At 37.5% G+C, this 21,439-nt stretch overlaps 1 protein-coding gene across 1 annotated transcript in view; it reads left to right on the top strand.

Moving 5' to 3' along the window:
- Positions 1-21,439, top strand: part of si:ch211-186j3.6 (neural-cadherin) — a 295,346-nt gene that overhangs the window by 72,360 nt on the left and 201,547 nt on the right. Inside the window, exons 2-4 of the mRNA XM_055060057.1 lie at positions 9,521-9,718; positions 11,762-11,987; positions 19,221-19,425. Coding sequence (XP_054916032.1) covers positions 9,521-9,718; positions 11,762-11,987; positions 19,221-19,425 — 629 coding nt within the window. The remainder of the gene's footprint in view (positions 1-9,520; positions 9,719-11,761; positions 11,988-19,220; positions 19,426-21,439) is intronic.

The raw sequence follows: 21,439 nt of genomic DNA on the forward strand, positions 1-21,439 counted from the left end.
CTACCATTTTTTCTCTGTTTATCTCACTTCTTTATTAAAGTTTCTTCTTTACTTGTTATCTTTTGTCTCTTCTCATCACCGCTTGAATGAAGATGTGAGAGCGTTTTGAGCTCTAAAGCTCTAAAGCGCACTCACACATAAATCCACCGTGGACACGTCACGGTGCAGGTATTGTTTCTAGCCACCCTCAACCTTTTGGTTTCTGCTCGACTCTCACGCCATTAAGATTTGTTGAAGCTAATGAGAACCGCTGCAACAAGAAGGAAGACGGGGCACCGAAAAAGAGAAGCCCCACATTATGGCATCAACATAGCAGATTGCTTGGAGGAAATGGATTGCGAGAAAAATTTGGAGGCAGGAAGTTGGAAAGGTGCTGATGAGGGTAATCGAAGGAGACCAGAAAAGGAGGGATGGCTCTTTGCTTGATTTATCAGCTGTTAAATCGAGTGCCCTCCGCTCTGACAGATTTATGGCACATCCATTATGTAATAATGTAGCATAAAAAAAGACTGTACTGACAGACAGATTAATCAGCTGCATCTTTTAGTTCCAACCATAACACTCCAACCCACCCTTCTTTTCTCACTCGGTTTTTCTCCCTGTGTTATTGTAGACGATGGTCACCACTGACAATATTTTTGTAATTATTTCTGCCCACTGCCACTCAAATCATTATATGATAACTAGGCTTTTGGCTAAGAGGCAGTGAAGGTGTTACATGGCCAAAGCAGTTTGACAGAGTGTAAAAATCAGCTATTTTCTCTTGGTCTGGTTTGCAGATGTTTAAATCAATTTGTGTTTTATTTTAAGATTATGTTGTTTAACTTGCTCTTGTCTGCAGTGGTAAAAATGTTCCTTTGTGTGGACGTGAGAATGTGAGTACCTTGCCATTTCTCCCATTTTTTGTTTCAAATTTGACCTTTCCAAACCTAAATTGAACACTGGAGTTTTGAACGTGGCTTTCACTATGATTTGCTTGTCTGCTGCTCCTCATAAAACTCTAGTTCCTTTTCTATGTTAGCACCATGCTGTGGAGGACAAGGGCTAGAGTTTGTTTTGGTGGAAATACAAAACAAACGTAGCATATACTGCTATTTCGCTCATGTCAGAAATGTATTTATGTACATTTACGTATGTAAGTGAGACTTGACTATGGAAATGAGGCTACAGTTAAAGCTGCAGTATGTCATTTTCCAAATTTTTTAAAAACATATTTGTGAAGCATCAGCGCAAAAGTGGAAACCGTCACCCCTTCGCTCTCTGCTACTATTACACCTTTTCCCCATCAGAAGATCTTGTTGTGAATCCTTCAATTAGTTATCATGTCCATCAATGACAGCAGATAAAGAGTTTTTCTGTAACATTAAGTTGTTTTTCTGCAATTCACATATTTAGCAGCAAGTACATGAGAATGAGTGACAGCACTAAGCCCCTCCTCCTGGCTCTGACCGGTTGTTTTTTGTTGGTCAGGAGTGGTGCATTTCTTTAATGTTCCAGAATTATTTCAGGGAGGAGATCGATCTATTCACAGATTATCTGTCTCCTAACAAACTGTCAAGACATTTTAACAGATATGTAAAACACGTTCTTTATAACAGTTATATACTGCAGCTTTAAAGTGGATGTATAATGTAAAATCAACTTTTTTGATATTTATGTCATGTCATAATGTTGGACTCTCAGTCCCCATTGATCCTGAATTATTGGAAATAATGAGAAGCATTGCTATGAACACATGGCACTGAATGCAAAGTGTCAGAAAGAGCACGGGCTTCTTAAAGAGACAAAGACCCAATTTCAAGGCATCAAGTTGTGAAGTCAAGCTTCTTTTAAGTCATGTTTGAAATAAACATAATATTTAAAATAACTGAAAGTAAGATAGTGGCTTGATTATGCTATAAAAAGGCACTATATACCTGGAAAACACTAAATGGGCAGAGTAATAGGAGGTCCAGACAGTGACCAAGAGTAGTATGGTATGTAGAGGATGTATTGCATATGAATATATAAATGGACACGGTTATGGTACTGCTAATCTGACATTTGTGCTTTTATGTATTTTTTTGTTTTTATGTATTTATTTATGGCTATTGTCCTTTTGGATTAGCTTTTTGTATTGCTATGTTGCAGTTTTGCCCCTGCTTCCAAAACAAATTTCTCCTTTGGGAGACTAATAAAACTATCTCATCTCATCTCATCTCATCTCATCTCATCTCATCTCGTCTTGTCTTGTCTTATCTTGATACTACCCCTTTAATGACTGTAAAGCCATTCGGATAAGCGGCTCAGGTGGAAACAACACAGTGAAAGAACTTGAAGTAAGTGACACCAACAATTGCAAATAATTCATAACTGGTTATTGGTGTAGCATAACAACAGAAATAGCTCCAGATAGCCATTTGAAGTATAAGTTTGATAAACATAATCAAATTGAATGTTTTCAGCAAAGAGCTGTACTATGAATCTGAAGAACAATTAAATGTTCGATATAGAATGGAGTTTGACTGTTCAGAGAATGGTATGCAAAATGACAAAGTTCAAGTCCAACAAATATGACCTGTCCTGTATCATGTTCATTCTCCAGCTTGAAGTGACAAAAACATGGTTAATGTCAGGTAACCATGTTTTCTGAAGAATGTGATATTTTTTTGTTGGCTTATTCTGCAGATGTTTGCAGAGCCATTTTAAACTTCAGAATGCTGTTTCAAATGTCTTCTACCTCAGTTTTATGCTTGTTGGTTTGCTGGTTCCCAGCTTGTAACCATGTGCTAAAAGCATTCCACTTCGGGGAATGTAGGAGCAGCACAATAATCAGTGGATTTGACAGCCTGTGAATATGAAAAATTGTTTGGTTATAATAGCGCTTGCTCAGACCTCAGCTAACTTTGACAGTTTATTATTCCTCCTTCCTCTTTCTGTTGGCTAAGAAAATTATTGTACTTTCAAACACATCTTCAAAATAGTGAGGTTGTCACTGTGTGGTTCCCATTGTTGCTTTTACTTTCCCTTATTTTTGGGTGATTATTCAGTTTAATTTGACAAAGTCAATGAAAATAAATTGCTTTTTAGCTTTGAAATGCAGAGAGAAACAGCCTTTGAAAATGTTAACTTTTTTCCAACTGTGACACATTATTCATTAGTTTATCTATCCCAGTGAAGTATAACAGTTTGACCCTGGTGTTATGTTGGTCCCTGAACTCCACTTGACCCCTGAAGTTGGACTTTACTGCACAAAGAAGTTGCCAGGAGAGGCTCTGAAGAAATTAGAATGTTATTGAAAAATTCATTTATTTCAGGAACTTTCTTACTAATGAAACACATTATGTTTGAAAGGCTTTATTTTCGATAACTATGGTGATTTTCCACTTAGAATCAGTGAAAACATAACATTTAAAAGTAGAATATCACATCTGTCCAGTAAAAACATTTTTAATACAGTAAAGTGTGCTCAATACATTTGTTTAGGATGTAATTTTTTACAGCTGCTTTTCATTTGCCACACAAGCCTCATCAAAAGACATATTCTTATTTATTTTATATGTCTATGTTTTGAAGGCTGCGGGTTGGAGCGTTCATGAATAAAAATGGTTTGAGATCTTGGGAATTTGGAGATTTAATCAACCTCTACATCTGGCTTTGCTCCTCCAAACATTCCTGTTTGTCTCTACTTAGACAAAAGAGAGTTTATTAATAATAAACTTTGCATTTATTATAAAGAAATGCAAAGTGGATGTATGTTTGATAATAAGAATTGAAAGGCGGAGGAAGAGAAAAGGAGCGACAAGAGGTGGAAAAGAAAGAATGAAGGGAAAGGACTAAGAAGTGCAAGCAAAAACACAACATAAGAATAACACAGCATATAGTCAACACAGCATCCTATGCACTTAGTGCCAGCTGTGGTTCCATCAATGCTTTTTTTAGTATAAAAGTTTGATGGAGTCTGCAAAATTAAAAATAACTTCCTCAGTTTTGCAAATAAAAAAAACAAACAAACCATTTTTTACACTCTCTTAAACTAAAGGGGAGATGGAAACTACTTAAAAAAGTTCTAACAGCGAACATTTTCCTCATAACACTTATCAGTTGATTCCGCTGTGAACATGCATTAGAATTGCATTTTTTTCTCTATGTCTCTGGACACCATGTAACAACACCAACACCAGCTGGACATGACAGAACAATTAAAACTCATAGAAACACCTCTCTGTTTTTGTAAGATGTGTGGTCAATGCCAGTTTGGAACTTCTACTTCCTATTAAGCAGCCGTTCAGGGCCCCAAGGGCCACTAAGGGGGCCCCTCAGTGGAGCTGATTTTTTATTTTTTAAAATAATTTCTGTCATTATAATATGAAAAACACACAATTTCACCATGAACTGATATGTTTTTACAATAACACATATTTGATAATGTATGTAGAAATGATTATTTTATTGATGAAAAGAAAAAAATAAATTGCTCTGGGTGCCCCTTGTGGTGGCGGTGGGTACTGCTCGCTTGGCGGTATCGAGCTGCCGTGCAGAACATCTAAAGGTCCAAAGCTGCGGTCAGACATTAAGTTAGCAAAACAATGTCTCAAAAATAGGACTTATCCTTAAAGGAGGGAGAAAAAAGGAAGAATAGAAAAAAACCAGGATCAAGGTTTGTTTAATATTCCTTGGTAATGTAATGTAAAATATTTGTAAAGCTATAGCTTGATAGCAACATGGAACCGTCCAGTTCAACAGCCAAACATTTCTACTCGGGTCTTTTGTTTGTGTGAACTTTAAACTTTAAATGAGTTGATTCTCATGGTTTGCTCTGTATATTTCTGAGGTATTTTTGCTCAAAATGCCATGTTTGATAACGTTTGATAACAATAATTAAAACCTCTCAACGTTTGATGTTGTCTAGCAAAATGTTTTTCCATCAGGCTTCATGGATGAGCTGCTCCATGCTGTAGGTGGGGATTTGTTGTTTGCTGCTTAGCTAAATCATTTTGTGCCTGAACTAACATTATTTTACATCAATTTCTAAATTATGTGAAACTTCTATTAAAATCATTTGAAGGCTCAGAATCAGTCCAGCACCGGTACCGGTCCACATTCCAGGGGAGAAAAACTCACCTGGTTTAAATGAAATGTTTGCTATTGCAGTAATGCTTAAGAGAAATGTATTTAATCAAAGAACATCATGAATATGTGTGTTGGGTTGCACCGATTGCAGTTTTCTGGCCGATCCCCAGTTATTGATCTTGAAGAGCCTGACCTGCTAATTTTGGTTGATATGATTTTTTTGTCTGAAATATTGCTAAATATAGCAAGAAAGTCACTGAGTTGGGAACATGAATATTGTTAACTGTAAACGTTCAGACCTGACCTGGTCGGTCAGTCTGTCAGTCAAACTTCTCACTGTGGAGCAGAGGAGGACAGAGGCTGATTATAAACCTTTGGTGACAAAGATAAGATTATGGGATAAGATGAGATTCACATGTTAGTATCACCCGATCACGATCCCCCAAATTAAGGAAATTGGCACCCAGAAATAAACTGGTAGATAAATCAGTTTGCCAATAAATATATTCTATTATTTGTGTATGTTTATAATATAAACCGCACTGCCAGAGATGCAATACGTTTGTAGCAGGTGTGAGAATGACCTAATCATTGGGCTGCTGATTGCAGTCGGTCCACATTGTTAGCAGAACTAGAGGCCCCCAAAACCAAATTTCGCTTAGGGCCCCATGCAGGCTTGGGCCGGCCCTGGACTGGAGCCTCACTGACTGTGCTGATTTCTGACATGAATGATATGGGTAAATGCCCAGGACATTATCTTTTAGAGAAGTAGAACAAAGAATTTGTTCTACTTTTAATATTGGTTAAATTTATTTCAGCTCTAAGTATTTAATATTTAGGTGTTTCTATGGGAATGGGAATCTTTCAGATCAATTTGATTAGCAATTTTGATAATATTTCACATTTTATTGTGTCATGTAGCGTGGGGCGCTGGTCTTGGTCTTGTCTCGGGTTACGTGATTTTGACTACTACACTGATTAATAGCATACCTATAAATAAAATAATGTGTTAGACATCCTCTAAACTGCAACTGTTAGAAGCAAACAGGGCCAGGAAGAGGCCTCCAGTAAAACTGTTTCTGATCTCAGTTCCCACTGCTCCTCTGGATATTGGATCCAGTGAAATGCATTAGTGTGAATGATGGCCATTGCACCAATCTGAATCTCCCTATGGTCTTTCATTACAAACTAATCCAGTGATGATTGTCATTAGTAAAAAATGCAGTGCTTGTGTGAATATATGCGTGTTCATGAGAGGGAAAAGAGAGAGGGAAAGAAATTTTTAGGGGACAGAAAGAGAGATGCATTTTGGCAAAGCATACGGAATATTAGCCTGGTGATTTATTATCTGGGTAATGATGTCCCTTCTTCCCCAAAGCTGCATTGTCCTTTAGCCAATTAATTTTGAATCTGTTACACCCTGAGAGAGAAACAGGGGGAAGACATTATCAACACTCTCTTCGGTTGAACCCCAGAGTTAAGTGCAGTGCTATATATTTTATTGTAAGCTGTGGCTGGTTAACCCTGCTCTTCTGTCTTTGTTTGATGTCTGCTTATGTGTTTTCCTTGTATTGCTCCCCTATACAGTATCCTCTCTTCTTTAATGACATTGATTTATGCAGCTGCTTCCCACTGCTGCTTTTTTCATCTCCTTCTTAATTCCACCATTTTCTTTTTTTTTTTTTGTTTTTTTTGTTTTCTCAGTTTCCATAACAACTGCGGGGTCATTTTTCAGCTCCTTCCAACACTACGGTCTTAATTCCGTTCATACGACACTCGACTCGCTTTTCTTCACTTGTTGTTCCGGCTGTGCTCTCCATTACGGCACGGTGTCTTGTCATTCAGACAGCATTTTGTTCTCTGTGTTCTTGTGGAGGTAAAACCATTTGGAGAAAAGCCACACATGCCCAACCTTTTGAAGTGTTTCACATTTTGCCACATCACATCCACTAACATTAATGTACAGGGATTCTTTCGTTTTAACAACTGCCTAAGGATTTAACTAACTAGTAAACAGTTTACCTGTGTGTAATTCATTTCCAGTTGAATTTCAACTCTATGTTTTAGAGACATTAGACAACAAATGGCATCTCAAAGACCAAGAAAAAAAGATCAGGGGTGAGGAGGTTGTGGCACAATCAGTTATCTTCAGGTGACGAAAATTGTGTCATTTTGTTTTCAGCCTCATGTCATTGAACCCTTCTTCATACAAAGCCTCTAGCAAACTTCTCATTACCCTCTGCATAAGAAATTCTAATGTGATTGGTCAGAATCCTGTGGGTGTGGACAACATCCTCAACTATTTAACTTCCAGAAGCTGTTATTTCAGCCAAAGAGCAGACGAGATAGTTTTGAAGAGCAATTGTCCGAGGCCAAGAGGAAATACGTTCTGTTGGACCAAAACTCTGAAGTCCCCTGATGGAGCAGGCGAACGTCCCACCAAAGCATTCAATTCTTTTTTCCCTGATAACATGTAAAATAAAATGAGATGCTGCAGCTCGTCAACCATTATTTCCTACTGTGATGAACTGGTGAACTCATAATAGCCATTCCTCTCTGCCATGATCGCTGTGTTTACAGTACTGATGAAAACCACTCATATGTGTCCTGGAGACGGAGAGCTTTGACAAGAACTTGGTGTGTCTTGTGGACCTTGAACGGTGTGTGAGAAAACAATCAATGTGACCGTACTTTGATTGTTCTACTTCAGTCTGGCCTTGCTTGGTCTATAAGCGTAATGGAGCATGTCTCTTCCTCCTCTTTAGTACATATCAACCTGTATTAGTGCTATATATCTCGTTTTGACGATTTGTTTTAGCCAGTTTACAGAGAATCTGCTCAAGACAATCTTTGAAGACAACATATTGAAGGCTGCAATAGACTTGAAACTGGGTTACAATGACCAGATAAAGGTCCAGACCCACATTTAAAACATAACTTACTTAAAGACCAGAAAAATTGTGTTCACAAATCTAGTCTGACTGAAGTTGAGCTAATTTGCAAAGAAGAATGGACTGGAACTTGAGGCTGTAGAAATGTTGAAAGATGATAGAGTTTCACCTTGAAACATTCGAAGTTCTAATCTCAGCAAAAAGGTGATTCTACAGAGTATTGGTTCAGTTGGGCTGAATGGAAATGCACGTCAAACTTTTTAAATTTGTATTTGTGAAAAATTCGAAACTATGTTTCATTTCATACTACACATCAGTGCACTACTTCGGGCTGGTACATACCATAAAATCTTTGTGCTAGTAACAGGACACGACATGAAAACCTTTAAGAGGTATGGAAAATTTTGGAAACTTTTCTAGTGACTTAAAGTCCAAACAATGCAAAGCTTTTCATCTACAAAGTATTTTGTCTTCCTAGCAGCTATCAAAGCCCAAAATGTCGATGTATTGGTTCCTGTCTTTAAATAATTCCTTACTTGCCTGCTGTCACTAGTAAAGAAAGCTGTGCGATGTGTGTGTGTGCGCGTGTGTGTGTGTCTGTGTGTGTAAAGTGTGAGTGAACTGATGTGTTCTTTTGATTGCTATTCCCAATGCATTTAAGTGCACTGATTGTAATTACTAGTTTAGATGCTGAGATTGTCTTGTGATTTTTTTTTTGATTATGGACCTCTGGTCTTTTCTTAAAGTGTGACTGGGTTAGTATGATGACTTTGAATACAAATACCAGTGTCATGGTTTTACTTTTTCATTTTTGAAACAAAAGTTGAATGATTTAGTCTATTATACAAATGAAAATTCCCCCTCTAGGACTACTTCTAGTAAAATGTGGTATATGACTGTAATCAGACTCTCTTTTCTCTACAGCACTTTGGATTGCTTTCTGAGCCAAAGCTCTCAGACTGAGTTTCCTTCACGTATTTTGCATTTACTAATTATGTTTGTGCTGAACTTCAGTTTCACAAGTAAATTAAATCTATTCATTATCAAAAGAAAACTATAATTTTGCTGATATATTGTTATGATATACTGATATACTCTAAATTGTTCTCTTTTTATCACCAAAATATGAACTCTATTGTTAAAACTTTGATGTCTTCAATGTCAAACCACCATTTTTATTTCCATTGCAAAATTTTGTCATTTTTTCTCACCTGCAAAAGAAAATATGTTTCCACCAGAGCCAGGCAATAATCCCACCTGCCCTCATTGATATAACTTCCCACCACCTAATTCTAGGAGTTACTGCTCACTGATAAACCTTGAAAGTTCTTACCTGTCTGTTATCCTTCATAGCATCACTTGTTCTTTTTTCTACATTATCAGCATTGGCTAAAGTACTGGGCAGACTGTCAGCTGCTGTGACATTTTAAAGTACCTGTTAAAGGTTACAGACTCAGAATGTGATGGCAAGAAAAAGAAAAAAAATCCTTAAATATTGTTCACTATCCATTATATTATCTTTCTGCCACAACAGTACACCTACTCTAAACTGCCTGCGTATTTTTTTTGGCCTTTAGGTTTGGAGTGGTACCTGGTTAGAGTGGAGCTGACTGTGACTGATGTAAACGACAACATCCCGGAATGGAGCATGGTTCCTGCTCCCTACCTTGCAGTGGTTTCCCCAGATGCGACTGCAGGATCACTGGTTTACAAACTCATTGCTCAGGATGGAGACGAAGGTCTTAATGGTGAAGTGGAGTACTTCCTGTCAGATGGTAGGTTGCTGTCTTTTTCATTTCATATTAGACTGGATCAGATTTATTTTTATTTCTCAAATCCAAAATGTTTGCATTAATGTAATGAAGACTTTAGTTTTTAGACAATATTTTAACTCATTATTTTATCAGTAGTTCTTTAAGGTAAGTGGAGTTAACTTGTTAGTTAACTAAAAGTTAGCTAGACATGGTAGTTAGGTCCAGCTAACTGGAGATAGTGGATTTAACTTTTTACCTAACTAAAAGGTTAGAGGCACTAAGTTTTGTTAGATAACTAAAATGTTTAGCTAACATTTTAGCTGGCTGAAATATTAACTGCATTAAACAGTACAGCATGAATCATGAACATTAGTTCCACTAGGACTAAAGCATTATAACAATTCACAAAAGCTAATGCTGAAGTGCTGAATTCAGCCCTGTTGTGACCCATCAGGTGTCACTGACATATCATGTGTTACAATAAATTCTATAACCCTCACCACGGTCAAATTTGTTTTTGCAAAATCCTTCCTGAAGTTATACCTTCAGGAACTGACTTTTTTGGAGCAAACTTGTTATGATTCAGTGTGGTGAAGGTGGACCCAAATCCAGAGAGGCAGAGGCATCAAGTAAATGAAGGTTTAATTAAAAACAGGATAAACAAAAAACACAGGGAACACAGGGAGCCAGAGCACAACAAAAACAGGAATCTATGAGGAATAACAGCAAGGAAATTATGTGGGGGGAAAAATGGGATTTAATGGGAGGAACCATCAAAGAGTCACTGAGAATGAGTCATATTTATATTGGGGAACTTGATCACTGAACAAGGAACAGATTAGAAATGGTTTGCAGGTGTGAGGAGAGCAATAGAGACAGAACGACACGGGGCAAGGAAGAGTACACTGAACGAGGAAAATATTCTAACATTAAAGAATAACTAGAAATAAGAAATATTTTATCATAATAATCTAGAATCACTAACTAAAGTAAAACAGAAACACGGCTGATCTAATTAAAGAATTAGAGTAATAAACAGAATAATAATAATAACTTGAATGAATAAATCAGTAAATAAATCCCAAAATAACTCAAAACAAACTAGCAGCTGACAAGACCTTTCACCCATGGTTCCAATTTCATAGTTGTTAATTGTTGCTTACTCTGTTGTTGATTTTGCCTTATTAACCACCTGCTTTCGTTAAAAAGCATGCAGAATATAAACAGATTTTAAACTGATCTATAGTCTGTAGTTCTACTGTAAAGTGTTGTGGATATAGAACAAATGTTATTTGTTGCATCATTTTTGAGTTGTCATTTTAAATAAAAAGTAAAAAAGAAATCCAAATATTTTCCAGAAAGCAATACTCTTATCGCTTTATTATCTCCTGAGAAATGTCTCTTCTTATTTCTCTATCAGAAACAAACATATTTATTGAATAATTCTGAATCTAAATCTCCCATGGTTGGAAGTAATTTTGGGCTTAGCTATATATTGTTTCTCAGTGTTGAAATTGATATTGAATATCCATATTTTCAAAGAAATTAGGAAAACACACAGACGTCGATAGTTTAGGGGTTCTCCCTGCAGCTTATTCGTTGTGGCCATTTTTCACTGTGTGACGAAATGATTCTCCTGCTGAATAGGTTAGAGCTGGAAGCTCTGCTCACTGACAAGTTTTTAAAGTCCTGCTTAGGCCAGTGTGTTCTCAAACAGTCAGAAATGACAGAAGGACCAATGAGCAGTCACAGAATCAGAGGATGTTCAGCAACAACCCGACCCTGTGCTGGTGGAGGGCCAGATTAGCTACCATTTTGGTAGACTTCTTGATTAAAATTCTTTAGCATGCAGTTAGCGTGTAGTTGCTCTGAAGCTTCATATTGAGGTTCTGTAGAATCAAGGTGGAGGCAAAATGAAGCTCCCTGTCATTTGTAGTGTCCAACTGTGGATGAGAAATGACTCTGCAGAGCGCTCCATCATGGCAGTTCAGCCCTGTTGCCGTCTGTGTGTTTTTTTTTTTTTTTTACTGATTTTCAAGGTCTTGTCCATCAATTTGTGTGCAGGTGGCGACGGTCGATTTGAAGTGGACAGGAAGAGTGGCCAGATACGGACAACGGGGCTTCCTCTGCAGCGTGACAGAGAGTACCTGCTGACGGTGGTAGCAGCCGACGGGCTGGGCAGCCGCAGTGCCCCCGCCATCATATCCGTGGTGGCTGGAGCCCGGCCACCGCAGTTTACTAATGCCTCCTTCATCATCGCTATACTGGAAAACACGCCGGAAGGACAGCCGTGAGTTCCCACACCAGTTCTCTGTTATTATAAAAGTATATATAGCGGCGTTTCATTACCAATGTGCACAAAACTTTGTCGATGTTCCGGTGATGTCAAAAAAAAAAAAACATTTTGCAATTGCGGTGTTTCCATTTAATAAAAATCACAATTAAATTATTCATGTGGTAAATTATTAAAAACAAGCCTGTGGCATCATCTTTCAACTACTTCCTGTCGTCTTCTTCGTTGTGGTTTGCACCATAGGAAACAACATAATATGCCCCCTTTAATTGGAAATGTTTGTTCGAATGAGGAGTCCTTTCAATTTTACAGAACTCTGCTAATAACATTTTTGCAAACAACCACACTTTTATAGTTATTTTATAATCTTAGATTATTAGAAATATGTAGTTTGATAGAAAGAAATGTTAATCTTGTTTTTAGACAATGCGCCCATCATAAAATCGGGACTGCATTTGAACAATTCAGCAACTAGTTAATGTAACAAACTAGTTGTTTCTGAAATATGTGAGGAGTAAAGAAAAGACAAAAAAAAAAAAAAAAAAAAAAAAAAAAAAACACGACGACTGCATTAATAAGGCCAAATTAGGAGCTTTATATATCTCCCTAAACTGTGACATGACCCGCTGATCCATCAGCATGGGTTCACGTGTAATCCAGAGCACCTGCTTGGACACAGATGCACTAGAATGGCAGCAGATTCTCTCCAGCAGCCGTGAAAGAGCCTTAATCTAACACAAACAGATGTGGCAGACATTGGCCCAGTAAACAAACCACTGGTGATGAGGCATATGGAGATTTTCTTCTGTTTTTTATTTATTTATTTATTTATTTAGTTTGCACAGCAGCCTTGTTTGGAACAGCAGGCGGAGGAGGGATTATTCTTATTCAATTTAATACTCCCGTCGTAAAGCCAGACATATACATGACTAATACCAACTTTAATGCACTGTGAATGCTTTTTATTGGCTTCTGTCATTAAACTCAAGACTTGGGCACACAGTAATAAATGGATGTCACTTTAAGTCTTAAAGGAATTCAAATAACACTTGTTCCAAAGTGCAAATACTGTGAATTATTCTTTATGGCCTGTGTCGACTTTTCAAGGTTCATTTTACTCAGTTTAATGTCAGACTGCCACATAATCAACATGCTGCAGAGTATAATTTCCACTGCACATGAACTGCCACCGATGGAGCAGATTTAAGCTTCATTCTGACCTGATTTTTTCATGTTTTCTAGTGTTTATATTTAACAACGATGTAATATTATGCACTGTGATGAAATACTAGAAGCTCTTTACCGCACTGCAGTGTCACTATTTACCATGTGTTAGCATTTTTCATCTTTTCTATCACAAAGAGCTTCCAAAAAGAAACCTAGTTTAACAATAACTGATTCTTGCTGTTAGATTTGCAAGTCGCACATTTAATTCAGTTAAATTCGCAGTGTGAAATGTCAGTGTCTTGTGATCTCACTCTGTGTTCATGCTGTTGTTGCAACTTCACTAACTTACCAACCATTTTATAATGAACAACAAAATAAAATGTATATAAAAAAAGATGGTAATAATCTGAGCAGTCAGATCAGGGAGAATATGATTCTAAGGTTAGGATTTGATTATGTATTCCACAATTAACTTATTAAAAGGTACAAAATCCCTTCTGTCACTCATGTTTAGTGATGCAAATGAAATGATGTAAAAGTTTTCAAAATACTGCTGACTTTTGGCCCACTTCAGTATGAATGTTGGTTCAAAAGATCACCAGTTCTTGTTAATTCTTGTAGGGTCAAACTGCATGTTTGAGATCTCCCTAAAGTGGCTCAGTGAAGCAGAGGTCATAAGACTGAGAAGATCAAACCAGAACCTTCACTTCTTAATGTTATGTTGCCCATGGCGATGGTTGACTTCATGTTGGAATTTCCAAGTATCAGCTCTATTTGAACAGGGGTATTGTGTAAATTTGACCTTTTTTGAGATTTATTTGCTTATTAAAAATGTACCTGGAAGGTTGCTTTGACTTATTTATTTTATTTTTTTTATGTTTGAGGATTCTTTGAATAACCAATGGCAACAATTTGGCGGTGCCTTGCTCATATAATTCACTGCCTAGTTACCCAAAGCTCCACCTTCTGAGCTCATTCTACGATATAGTTCTCGTTCTAATGTTGAGAACAATTGTCAATGGCATTATGGAGGAGTGTTGTTGTGATACTGCGCTGAAAGTGGAGGTTTGGATCTAGACAGATCTTCTTAAAGAGTTTCAAGGTGTTCAATTATCTTAAGTTATTTTTGATCTATGCAATATTTTTTTAAAATATCGTATGTTGGAATTTCCAATTATTCAAGTAACCTAGTTATTTGAGTGAGCTATCAAATTACACTATGTGCCTGGAAAATACACAATACTGCCTCTTTAAGTCTTTCTCCAGTATTTCCTGACAACAGACAGCTTTTATCTTATCAGTGATTCACCGCCATGCTTCACAGTAGGTTGTGCTTTTCAGATGCATTGTTGACACCTCTCCACATGTAACGTTGATGATTGTGGCCATAAAGTTCTGTTTTGGTCTCATTTCTCCAGACATTTTTAGGCTTGTTTCTGTGCTGTTTGGCTTAGTAACAGCTTTCTGCTAGCGACTCAACCATGTAGCCCATTTTCCCCAAGTGTCTCCTTATTGTGCCCCTTCAAACAGCTGCACAACAATTCTTTTTTAGAAAGCCCTGTGTGTGTGTTTGTGTGTATTTTATTTTTTCATTCTGAGCACATTTTTGTTGGTCTACCTGACCATGGCCTCCTTTCAACAGAACAAATAATTTTTCAATTCTTAATTAGTGTTTGAAGACTCAGTTTGGATTTCTAAATGGTCTGGTTTCAACTGCAGATTGATGTTTTTTATTTAAACAATTTCTGTGGCTAGTTGAGAACAGAAAATCTCTAGACAGTGAGGCGAGTCACCAATAAGAATATGCTGCAATATGCATTCCTCTTTGGGCTTTTTTTTGTTTACATTTCTTCCATTTTTTTCTCATTAGCCAGTCGTGCACATGGTGCAGATGTGCAGCGCTCATTCTCTTGCTGCGACTGTGGAGGAGAATAGGCTCAGTCATTAACCTGCCGCATTTTGTTCCTTCTGATGTCTTTGCAGCTCACACTTCTAACTCACCTGGTCTGTTTTGAAAAACACACAATTATCAGAAATTTCTTTTCACAAGCTGGATTTTCAGAAGACTAAAAATAGGAGCCAGTAGGAGTTGCAACAGCCGAGCTTCTTCTTAGAAAACCGGCACTACAGTGTTTATCTGAAAACTCAACATCAGTATTTTATCTTGGTACTGTTTCAGTTCTGTTGTAAATATAAAATCTTTGTTTGGGAATTCATGTAGACTTAAAATTGAATGTATTGCTCATTGAAATAATAAACTGCCTTAGTTTGAATGTTGCCTCCATAAAGGTAATATTGGTTATTTTAAATACTCGCTTTTTAAATTTACGACTTAAAACATGCACAAGGCGATACAATGACATTCTGTTGGCAGCAGTATGCCAGACAAAAAACCGTATATTATATTTTCACATGTAAAAATGTAATATATATATTTTTACATGTAAAAATATAATATAAAAGTTCAAATGAGCAAACGTTATTGGAAAAGCAAAATATAGGTGTAGCCACTGGATATGTGGTTAAGCTAACTCATGGTTTCATGTCTCTAGGTGACTCTTCATTTTGTACACCTACAATAGTTGTCAACATGAGTGAGATTCATAAAACAAATAGTTTCTTCAAAAAAATCTAGAAAGTGCAGCATTTTTCAATTTTTTTTTTACATTTATGCAACCAGTATAAATAAAGTGTAAAACTGGAATGACTATAAGATATTATCTAAAAAAAATTGCAAAATACTATGAAAAAAGAATAGTTCTGCAAATACATTAAATGCAGATGTGGTAGAAAAGAGCTTCAGGTTCATTGTGTATGGCTCTGGAGCGACTCACTTACATTGTCAGAGGAAAAGGAGTGAAATTTGAAGAAACATGGTCACCGATGACTGAGTTTCTGAAACACTACAAAGGACATTAAGAGAACTGTGCAGAGATTGCTGAGTTTTTTAAAAAATGTTTTATTTATTCTTATTTATTTTTTTAGCATTGTTTATTATTGTTTATTTGTGTTTGTTTGCTTTGGGGACTAAATTACTTAATGATAATCTGTATTGAGTGTATCACTGTCACTTGTTTTTTATTTTTTTTGTCTTATTCTTGTATGTTATAAAAATTCAATAAATTTGCATAACTAAAATAAATAAATAAATAAATAAAGAGCTTCAGGTTAACAGCATTCTGATGGGTTAGGTGTTTGCTCAACGGCATTAGCAAGAAGTAACCGCAGCTGCTCATAAATCTAGGTAGAGTTGTACATTTATTTCCATAGTGATACGTTCCATTACTCTGCAGTGGGAAAGAATCTTCTTGAATCCTTTATTACGAGCTAGTTTTGTTATCTGCTCAGGAGTGGCCATCCCAGTTTGTTCAACATTCGAGTCTTCAGTTCTCAGAGAAATTAGAGATATGGAGAAAAAAAATGTCAAGGCACGTAGAATGTTCTCTAAACCATAAAAAAGGTAAAACTGCAGGAAAATGGTTAAAAACTCGAGACGTGTAATTTTCTTTCACACACTGATAAAATAATGTTTGGATAAATTCTGTTCTCCTGGTAACTTTCCTCTTTGATGTGCCGATCCTTTCTAATATTAAAGTAGACAAGATCTTTTTAAAGAGAAAACTGGAGCAATAAAAATAGTCTAAAAAAGTTTTATAAAAACTTTCAAAGTTCCCTTGATAAATTTATTAAAAGTAAAAAAAAAATGAAGATAAGAACATTTGTGTTTTGTTGATATTTTCTTTGTTTCTTGGCAATAAATCTCCTTCTGTTGGAAAGCTTGTGTAAAACGTTGCAACGTAAAACATTGCCAACTCACAAAAGGCATTTGTGAGTTGAGCAGCAGATTTAAGTATTTGTGCTGCATCCATGAAAAACCTGCCGATTCCTTTCTGCCAGTGCCAAGAGACTTGTCCTGGTGTAGACTTTTGATTGGTGTTTATTTGGTTGGACACTTGAAGTTTTGGAAATGTGGCTATTAATTTGTTTAATAAATGGGCCACACCAGTGTGTGGGAGAACTGTTAGTCGCCAACTTGGTCACACACTGCTGTGGGATGGCGTCTCGTTCCCTCAGAGGCTGTTAAAGAAAGCAACTGAGTGGACAACAACCACAGTTTTTTGTCAGGCCAAACACTCTAGCGGCCCATTTACACAATCACACACACACTCATACACAAATAGATGGGCAGGTGACTTGGTGTTAAGTGCCTTGCTCAAGGCCACATTGACAGGTCAGGAGGAAGGTGGAATCAAACACACAACCTTTAAACTGTAAGACGATGACACTTCCTACTGAGGCACAATCAATGATTCCTACGAGAACAGCTGAATTCTACTTCACGTTCCACAGATTCAGGTTTTGGCAAAATGTGAACTCAAGAAGTAAAGCATAGTAAAAGGTGCTTCTTTTTCTGGTCATCTATTTTTTTATTAGTTTCATTTATTCTAAATTTTTAATTCAAAATAAATTAACAGCTTTGGTGTTTCAAATTTTTTGAAAGAGGCAGTACTATGCAATCAAGTATCTTTGTTACCTTCAGTTATGATAAAAAATGCTGCATAAGTCAAATATGACAAAGTCAAGTAAGAAATTTGACTTTGTAATTCAATGCCTTGAAGTTGGGCCCTTTTCATCAATGGAAAGCTCAGAATCCAGACTGTCAGAATTTGTAAATAACTGAAAACGCTCCGAGAAGACGTGTTCATGATTTTATTGTGGCCAGTCACATTTACTGCACCGTCTTTAGAGGATCACAGACAATGGGTTAAGAGACTATCCATTCTCTTACCCCCTTAACCCATTGGGCTCTGGAGGGGTGCTGGTGCCTAACTCCAGCTACCAATGGGCGAGAGGCCGGGTCACCCTGGACAGGTTGCCAATCTATCGCAGGGCAGAGACTAATAAATTCATATTGTGTTATTCCCAGGACAATTTCAAATTATATGGTTGTGAGCGTTTGTTAAATGGTGTGTTTCCCATTTAACATTTTATCTTTAAAAAGTTTGAAAAACACTGACCTAAGCCTTTTTTTTTAAGTTTCACCTTGGTCCAAAAAAAGAGTGCTCTAAGAAAACAATATGCTTGATTGCTTGAAAAGTAGTGCCTCAACACAAAAGGAAAAAAAAAATACTTGTACCAAAAAAATTTACCAAATTTTTCTGTTGCAGAATGCCTTTCATCATTACTCATTAAAGCAAGTCGAGTGAAAAGAAAAAAGGCAAAATACGTCATCATCAACATTCCTTAAGGATTTCTATTAGGCCTATCTTGTCTTACAAGACTGTGTAAGACAACAATTCTGATTGTTACACTGTCAGTCATAAGAAAAACATGAAACACACAAAAGGAAACACTCCTGAGGTTTTTCACCCAGAGAAGTTGAAAACCTCCTTTTCCCATGAAAAGGAGGTTTCATAGGTTTCATAGATTCAGAGAAGGAGAAAAGAACAGAAAGAGACGGAGGAGGTTCAAGCCATGTCTTCTAGCGACCATAAAGGATAAATATCATATCTGAGCAGAGAGGCACCGTCGTCTCTATGCTCAGGTTCCTAACGATGCTACCAGATAGAGACTGAAAAATGAGCAACAAAAGCAAATGAGTTTGATTAGCAGTGATTGCCAACAACTGATGATATCATGGAGGAAATGTAACCGTGAAATTTTGTCTCTGTTGCTATTAGCGTTTCATTGTGGTCATGTGAGTGTCAACAGTGTTTTCAGTGGGAGATTTCTTCAGACTTGTTGGGAAACTGGTGATCCTTTTGTCCACGTCATCACTGTCATACCTTTTGAAAGATACTGGGATGATAGAAGTTATGACAACTTTTAGTTTCTCTTTGTGATAAAGAATTTCTGAATTGAATTGAATATACTTTCAATACCGTTTCAATAAATATTTTTGGAGCAAAACGTTTCTGCTAGTGTACGTTTGACCTCTCATGGCCGAATGTCACTGAGGCCCAACAGTTCACTGGTTATTGGGATGTTTGTCTGTATTCTGCTCTATAAAAATCTCATTGCAGGAATAGATTACCATCTCTCTCTCTCCTTCTGTTTCCCCAGGTTTCTGGTGACACCTGCTGTGTCTTTCCAAAAGAAACCAATCAGCTATAGCCTCCTCATCAATCCCAGCAGTCTGTTCTCCATCTCAGCAGACACAGGCGAAATCAGCTTGACCCGCACCATCGATTACGAGAGTGACCAACATCGTTACTTGCTTCTGGTGCGGGCCAGCGAGGGCCAGGACAGCATGAGCAGTGCAGCAGAGGTTTGTCCGTCTGATGTGAATTCAAAGTCACGCTCCCATTGTTAAATGCAACGACTGCCTGGTCTTCAGAGTGCCCCTGTCTGACTCTGCAAGATTGTGTCATCGCTCTTCCCGAAAGTGTGTGTGTGCGCGTGTGTGTGTAATTGTAATATGGGGGTCAGAGATTGACGGGTCTTTAAATCTTTATCGTTAGGCAGCTAATGATGGATGGCTGAGATTTTTGCATATCCTTCTGCTTTCTATGATCTACCGGATTTTAGGCTAATCATATATTTAGGAAACATTGTGAATTAGTGCAAGAGGTTGGTGAACTCCCAAAGAAGGTTCTATCAGTATAATTAATTTTTCAAACAAGAGAACAGTCTCACTTGGTATAAATATCTCACATTGGACAGTGTCAGCATGCTTTTGAAATTAGTTTTCACCCATTTCAAACTAAGAGCACAAATATGTTTAGCGCATAGTGCGCAAATGTGCTAAGCACAAAATTAGCTCTGCTGTTAGCGCATTAGTGAAAATGTGCGCCTGCCACTGCATTCGGATGTTATTTTGATGCATACCACTTACAACTTAATCCATTTGTTACAGCAACATTCTGTTCCACTATATTGTTTCTTGGAGACTAACCAACCTGATGGTAGTCAGGCTGCAGAGGTTTTGATTTTGCCTCTGAATTGTCCACATGTCAATCCAATCAACAGCCTCTGGACTGTATAGGATAAGAAGCTCTGATCCATGGAGGCTCTACCTTACAATGCTGAAATGATCTGCTGCTGAAATCTTAGCCTCATATGCTGCACACCACATCACAGCTCTAATGCTGCCCAATGTCTGAGCTTATCAGGACTGTTTTTTGGGGCAAAAGAGAAAGTAAAACTGGCAGGTGATTGTATTGTTATGGTGGATGATTGCCTCTGTAGGATCCCTGCTTGAATCATAATATACTTGAACTCTGGAATGATTGAGAACCACAGGTTCGGATGGCTTTTATATTGTTGCATTGTCCTATTTCTAATTTCAATGTATTGAAACAAAGTGTTTGATGTCAGTTTATGTTTGCTGGTAGGTTTTACCAGTTTAGAGTTTGTCATTTAAAAAAAAAAAGTTTGCTTAGACAAGATCTGCATTCAATTATGTCAAATGTGAGATGTCAGCAGACAGAAGCAGCAAATAGAAGCCTGTGGGAAATTCGGTTTCTTGCCAGTAGTTGACAACCATTTTTTTATTTTTTCCAAAACAAAAGTAAAAACAATATTGAACCCAACAACTCTCGGGTGTCACTTTCATTGTAAAACTTGGGAGATAACTGCATGTGTCCACTTAAAAAGTGTAAACCCTTTCATCACTGAAGCCCTAACAGATTTGTCTGACTGGGAATGACAGCTGTGGGACTCCCAATGACTTCCTCATGTTGTCAGGATGTAAGACACAACAGAGGCTGAGTGCTGCAGGCGTTGAGGCATCTGGTCTGGTTTCCATCATTACTCTGGCCTCGGGCTAAAACATGTCCTGCTGAACCGATCTGTCCTCAGCTGCTCCACTCTGGGACTCTGTGGCCAATGGAGATTGAGACGCCTGTGTGAAGGCAGAGTGGGAGAGTGAAAAATGATGGATTAGGAAAGGAGAAGTGAAGTCAGAGGTGAGAAATCACTAGACAGGTGAAAGGAAAGGGAAACCTTAGGTGGGGTGTGTGTGAGCTCTTTTGGCGTTTATGACGTCCTAATCCTGTTGAATCTTCCATTTTTCTCTCAAGATGGCTCTGCTTGTCTCAACGTTATTTTTGGCTTGATAAAAAAAAAAAAAAACAAGACTTGCCTCAATTACACAGATGTATTACTGGAAGCCATCCATCCATTTTCTGTTCACCCTTGTCCCGAGTAGAGTCGGGAGGTGCTGGTGCCTTTCTCCAGCTACGTTACGGGCGAAAGGTGGGGAACACCCTGGACAGGTCGCCAGTCTGTCGCAGTATCACTGGAACGTGAAACCTTTTTCTCATCCACTTTAGTTTTAGCTT

This window comes from Poeciliopsis prolifica, unplaced genomic scaffold (genome assembly GCF_027474105.1).
Source record: "Poeciliopsis prolifica strain line A6 unplaced genomic scaffold, Auburn_PproV2 SCAFFOLD057, whole genome shotgun sequence".
In the NCBI taxonomy this organism is placed as follows: domain Eukaryota; kingdom Metazoa; phylum Chordata; class Actinopteri; order Cyprinodontiformes; family Poeciliidae; genus Poeciliopsis; species Poeciliopsis prolifica.